The sequence below is a fragment of the Enoplosus armatus genome, chromosome 4 (genome assembly GCF_043641665.1).
Source record: "Enoplosus armatus isolate fEnoArm2 chromosome 4, fEnoArm2.hap1, whole genome shotgun sequence".
NCBI lineage: Eukaryota > Metazoa > Chordata > Actinopteri > Centrarchiformes > Enoplosidae > Enoplosus > Enoplosus armatus.
The window spans coordinates 27,402,429-27,415,669 of record NC_092183.1 but is presented as its reverse complement, the minus strand read 5'-3'; the positions used below and the strand labels follow the sequence as shown (position 1 = coordinate 27,415,669).

The window sequence follows — 13,241 nt, the reverse complement described above, 5'->3', positions numbered from 1 at the left end:
GGCTGGAACCTTTTGGATTTGGGGATATTTTCAGCTGCTGATTTGGTGTGCTGGTGAGTATTTAAGAACTCAAGATGGCCATGTTCACTGTAAAGAAGGAACATGTCACCCGGTGCGTTTGTGTAGCTCACTGATGCATTTTGATTGTTGGACGACAACTTATCCTTTAAAGCGAGACTATCTGACTTTTGCTAAATAGCTGCCACTGCGGCAGTCACAAGCTGAGTGCGCAAATCGCTCCCTGTCTCCTACTTAGCCTGTGACAGATGTGAAGATTATTATCCTGCAACATTACACTTGATGCATCGGCGCAACGGGGTGATGATTCATATGTGTCAGAAATCTCAATTTTCCTATTCAAAACATGGTGAGCGACTGAGTGCGGAGATGTTTATCTGCGCCTTGCCGAAACGGCAGCACAAGAAGAGAAAAAGTCAGCCATGTCAGTTACGCAGCAACATCTACATCGCCAATGTTAGCTGACATTTAGCCACCATAAACTGCTGGTCGTACCAGACCAAATAAGAGTGTAGCAGTGTATAAAAATGAGCAAGGGTGCATTTTATTGCGTGTGATTTTTTATTTGTAATTTGTTTTCAATTGTAATCGCCCATAATCCTCCTTACATAAGAGATTATGGCATCTGGTACATTGGGGAGCCTGAGATCCCTCACCTGATGTCTAATTAGGTGTAGGTGTCATCGCTACCAACACACAGTGGGACTATACAGTACACGGTCTGTATCGCCACAACATGAGCCTCATCTCTATTGGTATTCTCGCCTCCCTTTGCCGCTTCTTGTAAAGTGGCAATCTGACTCTGACCTCATCCACCCTCCGTGACCCCCCCCCCCCCCCCCCCACACACACACACACACACACACACACAGTCAGACCATCATTAAGACAATGTTCTGGGCCAGCTTGTCAGAACCCGGACGGGCTTGTCAGTCAGCAGCTCAGACAGCGGGGTTCATCGCAGCCCTGCACTCCGCTCTGCTCCTGTCTGCCCCCCTCCTTCCTCCCACAAAGACATGGATCAGCCCTGATAACAGGGCGACACCCGCCGACACATCCGTGAGGCCTCCGGGCCACGGCGGTGGCACAGGTCTGCTTATCGCCGCTTAAATAGGCAGTTCTCACTCCTCTTCTTTTGCACTTCATAACCCCCCCCAACACACACACACACACACACTGCAAACATAACACACCCACCCCGACTCTTAAGGCTGCAATTAAGGTTGACAGCTTTAATTGGCAGCGAGTTGAAAACTTCCATCCCCATACATCAGTCAGGGTCGAGAAATCCCTTTTTTTTTTGTTTGAGGCTACAAGCCGGAAAGTGAGTTTTGAAGCACCTTGAAAAGCAAAAGCTGAGTCACTGTTATTGATCACCCATCTCATCAGGGGGTTTTTCCTGCACAGAAATCCAAGGCGGCCGACTGTGTCATTTTCTGCGCCACCTTCATAGAAAGGTGCATGTCACTGGCAGTTTCAACTAGAAACTGTGTCTGTGCATAAATGTAAAGCTTGGGTGTAAACGTTAACTAAGCACAACATAAGAGGATGACACCCACTCACCCATATTGATTAAAAGAATGACAGTTAGCACCAAAGCTGAGAGCTGGAGTAAAATATCTGGGGGGGTCTCAATTCCACACTACATACTCACTCTAAGCACTGAACAAACGACAAAATAAAAGTACATCTTACAAAAGATCTTTTGCTTTCTCTTTGTGAAGTTTAATTGGTAGTGACGTTCTAAAGTCGCAGTTTGATTGACGTCCGATGTTGCACATAATGAATCACTGAACCATCAAAAAACATTAAAGTATGTTCTTTCCTTGTATACTATGCTTTACTTTTGGTTTTGTGTATGCGTTACCGGAGAATGTCTTGTTATATTTTGGGATCTTTAAATCCCAATTAAATTGCAGTTAACATTAAGTTATTAAAAATATAGTCTAAATGTAACACCATGAATCCTCTTTTTAACTTCATTTACAAACATGTGTCGGCATTCTCTCCCCCCACCTCACTACCTGTTCCACATCTCTCTCTCTCTCTCTCCCTCTCTCTCTTCTAGCGTTCCCTGTTGCCATTAAAACTAGACCCGCCTGTCTGTCCCCATCTGGGCCTTGGCAGTCTGACACCTCACAAACTGAGCAGACTGGCACGAGGCCGGCTCGCTGGATGACCTCGCCAAACTTCTGAACCCCAACCTCCGAAAAAACAAGACAATATGTGGAAGATTACAGCACGTATACTGAATGTGCGACGCTGTGCTGGGGCGGAAGGGTCCACGGGGGCCCCCTCACCTGCGCAGAGGGGACAAGGCATGTAGATGCATTACACACCTTTGACATGTGCTCGCTTCCTGCCTCTGTTTAGTCACTTACTAGTCTGGCACCTTTCAGGCTGACCCTTTACTTGTATTTCTCACGCTACAGGCTGATTATGCAGGGAAAACACAGCAACCTTATTTCTGAAGGCATTGCTCAACACGTAACACCGGATTTCACAGGCAGAAAATATGCTCACGCTAGATGATCATGCAAAGGCACACATTTAATTGACAAATGTATAAGATTTCAAGTGGAACAAAAATGGCTCGCTCTGCCTCACCTCATTTTGCCACTTTTGTCTTTGCCTTCTGGATTGAACCTATGACGATCAACCTATGAGTCAGTTGTGTCTGTCTGGCAGAGCTTTACAGAGAGAAGGTTCAAAGCTGATAAAAGTTCACAGTTTGATTTAACTGGTGCCACGTGTCTCCTTTTAACTGTTTTATAAGCAAAGCAGCTTCTTTGGGATTGCTTCCAATGACCCTGTTACGACTCACAGCTGAATGCACACAGCAGGGGAAATGAACTGTAGATGTCAGGTTATAAATATCAACCATAACTGATTTTGTCCTGCTGGTTTAGATTTAGGTCTACATACACAGAATATTTCAGGGTGAAATAGTCTCGTCGACCAGTTTTCCAGAGCAAACCTCTTAAAATTATTTGTATATACAATTCATTCATTTGTAAGGAGGAAATACTTACTTTGAACATATCTGTAACCTGTTCAATGCTAATGCAAAGTGTTGATATTGAAGGTATCGACTTTTAAGTTGGTTGTCACCTCGATAAGGATTCCTGGATCATAACTGGCAAAGCAAAGTTGGAGTATATAAATGTATTTTGGTTTTTGTCTAGAGTCACCTCGCTTGAAAGGCAAAAAAGGAAAAGCTACACAACAAACTAAGTTCTAAAATAATAACTTTAGCTAATTTGTGTCAGGTAAAGAAACAAAAAGATGAACATAGCTCGCTATTACTATCTGCAAAAGTATCCTATACCATAAACACACGTCTGGCATTTGTGACAAACCAAACTGCCGGAAAATCGGTTTTGTGGACAGACCTCCTGCCTTGACAGACAGACATGCATGCAGGAGGCGCGGCTCCCCCATACCAACATGGCAGCCACGTAGACGCAACATGAGGCACCACCAAAGCTGGCTGCGGGAGACCTGATGTCTTTTAGTTGCTACCAGGAGCCAAAAGAGCTGGTTTGGGCTTCATTTATCATGAAATGCGCAGGTTTGTCCGCACGTTGACGGGCCTGACAGTAAAATTTGCCCCCGGGGATCAATAAAGTATTTCTGATTCTGATACACTACTCACAGTGCTCGACAACGCCCTTCTACTCAGAACAACAAAGTCCCTCCATTCCCTGTTTGCTCTTGTAGGGTACAAACTCATTTCTTCAAGAACTTCCTCAGCTCACCTTCTCCCCCTGAATCATATCCCCTCTCTCACTGCTGCCTCCTCTAGTCACTTGATTTTGCTTCATACTTCCCCTGTTCTTCTTTTTCTTCTTTTTACTTTCTCCCATGCAGCATGTTCAATCCAGTGGTCCAGGGATGCCGTCAGGTCACTATGGATCTGTCCCTTGCAATCCTTATTATCGGCTGTAATGCTAATGAGGCGGGCATTTGAGTCACTCTGGATATCAGCAACGTCTGACATGTTAATGTGGGTGACATGCTGTAACATGCCTTAAAGACCTGGCTCCACAGCATGCCATCTGAAAATCAACCACTAAAATCCTTCATAAATCAAATGTGAAGAGCCTTAATCATTCTCAAGCAAGTGCTGATGACTTTTGACACCCAGAGAATAGTAAACTTCTGTAATGTATGTGTGATATTCCTAAGCAGAAATGAAATGCAGTGAGTTTTAAGTGGGACTGACTTGGGCAGAGTGCATTGCAGGTGATCTTCTGCACGGACATGCCCTCACAGAAAGCCCCGCCGTTGAGAGGTGCCGGGTTCGTGCAGGTCCGAGATCGCTTCTGGACACCCCGCCCACATGGCACATTGCAGGCCGACCACTCCGTCCACAGGGACCAGCCGCCGTTCACTGGAGGGGGAGTTCAACAAAGTTGGGAGAAGAGGAGGTAGGGTGAGTGCACAACAGCGCATATTACTTTTCTAGAACTCAGTTAAATACTCTAGCAAGAGCTGGGGGTTATTAATGATTATGCAGGCTCCGAGGCACCGCAAGGCAACAATGCATAACGTCTGGAGCAGATTGAGCGCGGCACATTCATTCTGGTGGATATACAGCTCCCTCTGTCCTAATTGCCAGTTCAACGTTCCCCTGCACTTGGATTAAGATAAAGACGTGGGACTGTGTGGAAGCAAAGAAAACAGCCATTAAACGGAGTCGCCATTTCTAAAGGCGACACTGACTCACACTGGTCGACAGGTTGGAGTCGACCACTTAGCGCTCTGACTGAAGCAGCTTACTCTATGATCTCTCCGTTTGACGTGTGTGTAAGCTAAATATTTAGCAGCGCTATTAAAGCGGCTGAACCCACATTGCTGGAAGGCCTCTGGCAAATAAATACTTAATAAGCAACACTCCCTTTAAATGAGATTAAGACACAGTGGCTTATTTCCTTTCATAAAGTACACATTGATTTTAAATGAGAGGCAGTAAATTGAGCCGTTGAATAATACATTCATCGGAATAGAGAGGAAACATTGCTCTTCTGTGGGAACACGGAGATGGGTCTGTTAATCACTTGTGTAGGGGCGCAGGAAAGCAAACAAATTGATCTGAAGTGCAATGTAAACAGTGTGTCGGCGCACTGTAGCGCGCTGCAACGGGCAGGCAACAGCGGCAGCAGGGAGGACAGCGTACCGAAGACTATCACAGTGGCCGTGGCGCTGCGTCTCTTCGCCACGATGTTGCTGGCCAGGCAGGTGTAGTTGCCCGAGTCGGACAGCCGCGCCTCGTTGATGATGAGGTTGTGGTCCGCGCGGGTGTCGATGTTGTCGTCGGTCAGGGAACTCAGCAGCTCTTCGTTTTTCAGCCACTCCACCTGTCACGAGAGGAGAGAGATCAGGAGAAAGGAGACTATTAAAGGATAATTTTGGTTCATTACGACTTGGTAGGACGGAGTTTGAAGCCCACAGAAATCCCAGATTCTCTAAACCCCTTTGCAATGTAATAATGGAAGGAATCATTTTACATAATTTGTGCTTCCTTTCACAAATAAGCTGACCTGGAGGTTTGGTGAAATCTTTGTAACAGAAGTCCTGCATCACAAACTGGAGGCATGGAGATATGTGGCAGTTTGACAAGCAGGGGGTGCCTAATGAAAGATGCTATTGAGTTGCATCATGGGAAATGCAGGATCCAGTATTTCTGGACTATCGACTAAAAGCCAGGAGGTCTCAGCCTCTGATACATTGATTCTGAACTTTTTTAATCTGTCTCCTGTGAGTCCCTCCACCTCTACAGAAGTGCAGCACTAAAGAGTGAACTGTTTGTCAACTAGTCACGACTTTATAGGCGGTTAAAGCGTTCACACAACTCGCAACAACAGTTGTATTGCAAATTTGCTTGGTTGCCCAAATGTCTTGTTTCCTCCTCCCTCTCGAATTTGGACTCCTTTAAAACGTACTGATCGCAGGTGTCATGCCCCAGTTTTGCAATTTCAAAGGCGGAAGCTTTAACACGCGTGCTATGTCGGTGCTGCTAATTTGACGGAGGGAGATCTCGTTTTCTCGACAAATGGCGGTTTTGGGCATGCATCGACAGCGAATGAGGCCATGACTTCTGAGCGAAGTTCAAATCAAATCACACCTCCCAAAGAGGGAGGTGGATCCACAACGATAAATCTGTGTGTAGTCACTGTACACATTCTGAAGCCCCATTTGGACTGGATCTATTTCCGCGTTCAGTGATTTGAATCCCGTCTGGAATGCATATGAGGGTCATTTTTCACCCCCACCCCAGTAATGATTACAGGCACAATTACTTGCTGTTTTCCAACTAATTCCTGTAATGTAAATTCCAGATGTACTCTAAAGTGAAAGAGCTGCTTGTTGTTTTTCAGTGAGAAATGTTGAATCTGGTCAGTCAATACCAACATATAGGCCTATCTGTGAACCAAGATGACGACGATCATCAGGAGAGCGAGAGCTCACCAAATGGGCTGCTGTAATGTCCACTACAGGTCGTAGTCTCTTTTGGCTAGTCCTGCTCAGCTATGACAGACCATATCGTGTAATTTGCTGATGGTTGAGGAGCATAGTGAATCAGGGAGGCTATGACGGCAGGCTTCCCCACCCTTGAGCGTTGCCATCCGGAACAAATATAAACACCTTTTCCTAAAGTGGCACTGAACCCTAAAGTGTCACTTTCTCAGAAGATGCAGATCTCATATTTAGATTCACTCCCCTTAAAGCTGCATTGGCACACGTCACTGCAGGTCAGCTGCACCCTACGGGCCCCGCCCCGCTGTATAACACACAGCTAGGCAGCACAACCGCCGACACTAAAGCCATTAGGAAGTCAAAAGCAGCACTATAACCAATTACCAGCAACAGAGAGGGAAACTAATTATGAATTACAAACTTAGTGACGCTTTAGTGCTTCTACCCTGGTAAAGGAGCTGCATCGCTGCGTTTGCAAATTACATTCAATGTGTGGCAGAATGGGCCGGGCTGATGGATTTATAGGAAGCGCGCCGGCACCCTTTATAATAAACAACACCCAGGCTGGATGCAAATAGGAAGCCTGTGGGCACGCAAACACAGGGTAAATAGAAATGACACACAGACCCGGGGGATGATGGATTGTAGGTATATATTGACACGAATAAAAATGATAATGAACATCATGACACGGTAATCATTTCTCACATTTCCACCCCTATTTGAGTCAATCGCACCACTGTTAGCAGGAGTGGGAATTGTTCTTTTTTTCGGAGTACGATTGCGGCTGCTTCCCCCGTTTTGCCTTGAAGAAAACTTGGAAGCTGATCTTCAAAGGCTCCCGGATTCTTCTCCACAATTAAAAGATAGCCTTTAGCGCGGGGCGTCATCAGAGGTAGAGCGCTTTGCATCGCAGATACATAACGAAATAGAGAGACAGGGGGGACGCAGTCTAATTTCTAATGATTAAAGTCGTCTGTCACTGAACGGGTGTCGCGAGCAGTGGCACCCCGATCGTCCAACCCTTTATGTATTTATTTCAATTTTGTCCTGGGAAATGTGTGACTTGAAAGAGGCAATTAATGTGTGGCACGAGCCAGCCCTCGCAGTGTTTGGGGGGGGGGGGGGGGGGTGTCTGCCGCTAACAGTCCTCGGATAATGATGAAAAGATTCACCGAGCAGAAGGGAAGAGAGAGAGAGAGAGATCCACAAAGAAAGGGAGAGAGAGAGAGAGAGAGAGAGAGAGAGAGAGGAAGGGGAGGAGGTGGTGGGAGAAAAAAAAATGAAGGGACAAACACAAATTAGCCCGGCGAGTGTGTGGCAGAGGATGTGAGAAATGAATTGCCTAATTGGCACATTTGTTTCAATTAGGATGCGGTCATCAGTGTCAGCCTTGACGGAGGGGTTTCCAGGCGGGGCCCCCCCACATCAGGGCTTCCTCGCAGTGATTTCAATACCTGGACCGCCCCTGAAGGTCACCTCCTCCAGCCATGCACAGGGGCCAGGTCCTCTCATCGACTTAAGTACACACACACACACACACACACAGCTCATTCAGATGACATTTGCTGATGATTAGATGCTGAGAAATGTGGCTGAGCCGAGGGGCAATTAGAGGACAGAGGAGCAATGTAACGGGTGACACGGCGGCCATCATGGAGACTTATGAGGAGAGCGCTGATCAAGACCTCGCCAGCTGACGCAACCCCCCCCGCCCGCTCCTAGGTCTGACGGTCATTTGATGTCAAGGTGACGCAGTACAAATGCTGCGCTTCAGTGCTAGAAAATAATCTGCCTGCTGCTGAGTCATGCTTAGGTGTCATGTCTTCGGGCGACCCTCAGCCGGGTTGGGCGGACAGAACTTTTTTTAATTGCCGAGTATCTCATCAACGCAATTACATGGATTACGCGCCTCCGTCAGGCGTGCCCCGGAGACCGGGGGGTGGAGGCGCCGGCGGGACCCGCTGAGCAGCATATCAGAAACGATTCTTTGAACTCAGCATGGCTCAGTGTGTTCATACGGACAGCAGGTAGAGTCGGAGGGGGGGGGCTATCTGGGGCTCAGCTGTGCTCTACCGCTCCGGAGGTTAATCAGAAAAGATACGGGGGAGAACACAAAGTGGGCCTGCGTCGCCCATCCGCCTCCCCTGTTGCTTCCCAAATGCCACCTTGCCTCCCCTCCGAGCTGTGTGGCACTGCATTACTATTCCACCCCGATCTGTCTTATCTTTACCAAATAAATAGGGGGAGCTCCTGTTTTCGGCCTGGGCTGGGGGAAAATGGGGAAGTTGAGGTGGGGGGGGGGGGGGTGTAATTGCTTGGCTTAATAATGAAGCTCATCATCTGCTCTCTAGGAGACTTTCTCTGACCTATGAGAAAATAACAGAGGGCGCTCGGCGGAAAGCAGAAACAAGCGCAGCGGCAGGCAGGAGGTGGGACGAGGAGTTAAATGCTAACTTGTTTTGGAGGAGCGCTGCAAATGTCTTTGTGAAGCTCGACAGAGAAGCGCTTGTATCACAGTGCAGAAGCATTTAGTTGATTCCCCTTTGTGCCGTAGCCCGGGCTGTCTACCTGAGCTACTGTAGATCAAGGGGATTCATCTTGGATTAAAGGCTTTCATTCAGGGAAGTTGAAATTGGCTCCCAGTTTGGCTGTTCATTTCACACTTTCTCTCAGAGTAACCTCTCAAAAGAAACTCATTATGCAGGGTTCTCATGGACTCCTTTCTGCCAGAGTTAAAAGATCTGCTCTGCATTCACACCCCCTGATATCTGTGAAGTAAAAGTGGGGGATTGGTTTTTCGGGCGAACCGAAACGAAATTACAAATAAGCCGCTCCTACGTTCTATTAACCATAGGCAAATTACACTCTCTGCTCCTTGGATGCGACGCGTGAAGGTATTTTTGTAGCAAAACACTTGAGAATTTGCATGTTGCAATTTACACTCACAGACAACACTCAACACAACAGTGTCCTAAATTTGAATTAACAGGAAACACCCCAAGTATTTGTCTGTTGATTAACTGTTGAACGGATGTCTGAAGACGTCTGCGCATTAAAGTGGAAGCCTGACTCAATGCGAGGAGACAATAACTGGTGATTTAACAGCATTTCAACGTCGAAGGTACGTCGAAGGTACAGACAATGAAATTAAGTTTCATTGTCTGTACAATTGTGATGTCCACATTCCATGCAGTTTTAGTAGATTTATTCCATTAAAACTGCAACGTTTCACATTCCACACAGTCAACAACTGCAACTCCAAAAGGGGTGTAGCTCTGTAGCGTCAGGGCTGGGGTCAGTTCCTTTATTTTAGGGAGAGAGAAAGACACGTTTGCTTTTTTTGGATTTTTTAGTTCAAGATCAAATTTGTATCACATAGTTATAAAACTAACATAAGTCTTTAAAGTTTAAACTATGCTTTGAAGAGTGAGAAATAAAAATTGAAAACACAAAAAAAACCAACAAATATTTGGATGTCTCTAATAACTGTTTCTGAGTTTCTCAGTGGAAAACAGATCAGTACTCAGGTCAGATAAAAGCCTAAACATTTAACATTTCCATCAATGTCACTAAAATTTGAACACTATTCTACTTCGAAAAGGTGGAATTTATGGCAGAGCTGTTGTATTGGACCGCATCAGACTGTACAGGTGTACTTAATGGTGTACCTAATAAATTGGCCACTGAGCGTATTATCACCTCATGATGTAGCTATGGCCAGCTTGCCAATGTGTTAACAGTTGCCGATTTACAAATCCATCATACGCTTAGCAACATTAGCATTCACTTGGAGCGGTGTGTCTCTACAGTACCAGCTCCTGCTGGATGTTTCACTTAAATTCTCCGGCGAGTTGCTAACTTTGTGTATTTGGTGCTGGGCATGGTGATGTACAGTGGGATTATTGGAGCTTTTTTTCTCAAAGCACTGTGGAAAACAAGGCTGATGACAGCGGAGTTTGCTCGCCTGAACACCAAAACAACGAGCTAAAACAGGCAAAAAAAGGCCCAGCAGCCTCATGACCAAAACAAAAGCTTGAGGCACGTTTCCTTTTTTTATTCCATTTTCTTTTCTTTAACATATTTCTTTGAGTGCCACTCTGTTATTACAACCTCTGTCACTTCAGCCTGTGAGGATGCCGTCTCGCGCTTCCCAAATGGCGATTCGACATGCTCTCACTTTTACTCCCGTTGTTGTGGCACATGTGGTAAAAGAAGCGATTTGGAGACCTGTGACTCGAAGATGCTGCAGAGAGACAGCTAAAGAGGTGTGGGGATGACAGTCCTCCAGCGGGCAAAAAGCTGTTTTTTCCTGTCTTTTTCTCAGTTATCTAAAAAAAAATTGTACAAAGCTGTCATCTCATGCTGAGATGTCTTCCAATGAGTTATAGTCTTAGTCTTGTGGTGCTATACAGTGTGTGTATTATTTGTTGATGAGTGTAGCGGAATTTAAACACAAGAGCTTTGAATCGAGTTGGCGTGGGGTTCTCACAAAGAGAGAATGGGTTTGTTCAGGGGCGGGTTTTGGGATTAATTACTGTGATATATTGCATAGAGCAATACTGCTTTACTGAGGCCTACAATGTTTGCATTAAAGGTCGAAAAAACATTAAAGAAAACCAAAGAAAGTCGAGGTAAATAACTTTAAAGGTCCCATATTATGCTCATTTCAGCTCTATATTTTTATTCTGGGACTCCACTAGAGCAGCTTTGCATGATTCACAGTTCAGTAAAGTCCTTATTTATCTTCTGCTGGCCCTTCATGCAGCCCCTCAGTCCCCCCTCTGTCTGAAACAAGCCGTCTTAGACAAACTGAACAACCTTCAAAAACTTGAAGAGTAGTCCTGAGCAGAGCGCTCCAATAACTCAGACAGACTGAGCGGGTGGATGAGCGTCCCTGTACTTGGTGGGTGGTGCTGTGCCTGGAGCAGATGACCTGCTGGGGGGCGTGGATGAGTGACTGTATAGTTATGACATCACAAACTTACAGAAGTCCCGATGGCTTGTTTAAAAGCAAAGTTTAGTGGATTTACGTCTCTAACCACAAACCACACACACAATTAAAACAAGAAATAAAACAAAGAAACAAAGCATCTAAAGATGTTGAGACTCTTGCCTCAGGAACACCGTCCTTTTCTGTCTCAGCTTTGATAGATGTTCAATTGCAGCTTCTTTTAATTAGAATACTAAAACAGAACTGCACACTGTAGCCTGTGAATCAAAATATAAATGAATACATTTTTCGTTCTTTAGTCCTGAGTAGTGTCTACGTGGCTTCCTGTCCCAACAAGCTCCAGTTTATCGATCTCTAGGTATCCTGAGAGGCAAAACCCGGGCCAAAGAAAGTTCAAAAGCACTCACTGCCACTCACAGCAGCTAAAGATTGCTTTGAGCGTGCGATAATGATGGAACCTAGATGAACATCAACACTTTTATCAACTTAGATCATCTTTCATCAGAATCAGAAACCGTTTATTGCCAAGTAACATACATTACAAGGAATTTGCTGTGGTCTGAAGGTGCTATTGTTTTGATAACAAATATGTAGAATATAAAAGGCAAAATAAGAATAAAAATAAGATAAGATAAGATAAATAACAAACAGTGCAGTGACCAATATAAAGTAAAGTGTCCAGATAAAGTGTCCAGTAGGGGGTGGGTGCGTTAATGTAACGCGGGGGGAAAGGGGTGATGTACGTTAATATCTGTTCCAGATTCATCTGGATGTTGGCAGCTGGACAGCAAGTGGACAACATTTAGAGGGCGGATCAAGCTAAAACTGTAAGGCCAGGAGGGGGACAAAAATAGGATTTTGGTGAGTGAGGGGGACATGTCTATCCCCAGTGGAAATGACACCCTAGTAATTGTCAGACCGCTTGCAGTCAATCCTTTATGAATATGTTAAGACAGCTACTTCCAGTCAGTGATAAAATATACTTAGCTGAATGTGATGTTTGTGTTCATACAGGAAACAGCTACTTTATGGGTTAGCTTCATCACCTCCAACATGCATACTCCATGCTGACATTTGAAATAGCACTTCCAATGGATATTCTAAGGCGCTACTGTTGAAGTGTTACTGCAACGAGTAGTCGATTCATTGATCTGTCCATCTACAAACAACTATACAACCACAATTTCATAGTCCATTTAGTCGTTTTCTCAAAAACCTGTTTCGCTTATTGTTACTTCACTTGGATGTTTGAGCTTCACTGCGCAGAGTTTGACACTATTAGGGTGTTTTCACGTTCCTCTGCTGACGTGGGGGAAAAGCTTGTCTGTACTCACCTTCAAATAGTCAGGTGCCCATATGAACATTGAAAGTGCTTTTGCTTGCTGTAATCAATTCTCCTGTTCATACTGGACATCTAGAGATCCTTTCCTGATGCAAAACTAAATTGAGACATCCACTTGGGCCACAGGGAATCGTAACGGGAAACGGGAAATTGACAAAAGATAACTGATAACAAAAATAACCGTTAGTTGCAGCCCTACATTATATATTCGAGGAATAATAGAAATGTCTAACGCCAAGTGCTGATAATCTCATATCCAGTTCACACTGACTCCAACAAAACCAAACAGAAAGTGATATAAGCACCAGAAAAACATCTCAGATGTTGCTTGACCTAAGCTTACGGTCTAAAAGGGACAATTAAGTGGATGGAAAGAATGGCCGTGAATCGCAGTGCGGTGGCACTTCCCTCATGCATAAAGACCTCCAGAGTCAAGAAGGCATTCAT

The 13,241-nt window shown here is 45.2% G+C and overlaps 1 protein-coding gene across 1 annotated transcript in view; it reads right to left on the bottom strand.

Moving 5' to 3' along the window:
* Window positions 1–13,241, bottom strand: part of unc5db (unc-5 netrin receptor Db) — a 156,226-nt gene that overhangs the window by 42,100 nt on the left and 100,885 nt on the right. Inside the window, 2 exon segments of the mRNA XM_070903772.1 lie at window positions 4,244–4,411; window positions 5,198–5,378. Of these exon segments, the coding sequence (XP_070759873.1) occupies window positions 4,244–4,411; window positions 5,198–5,378 (349 nt within the window).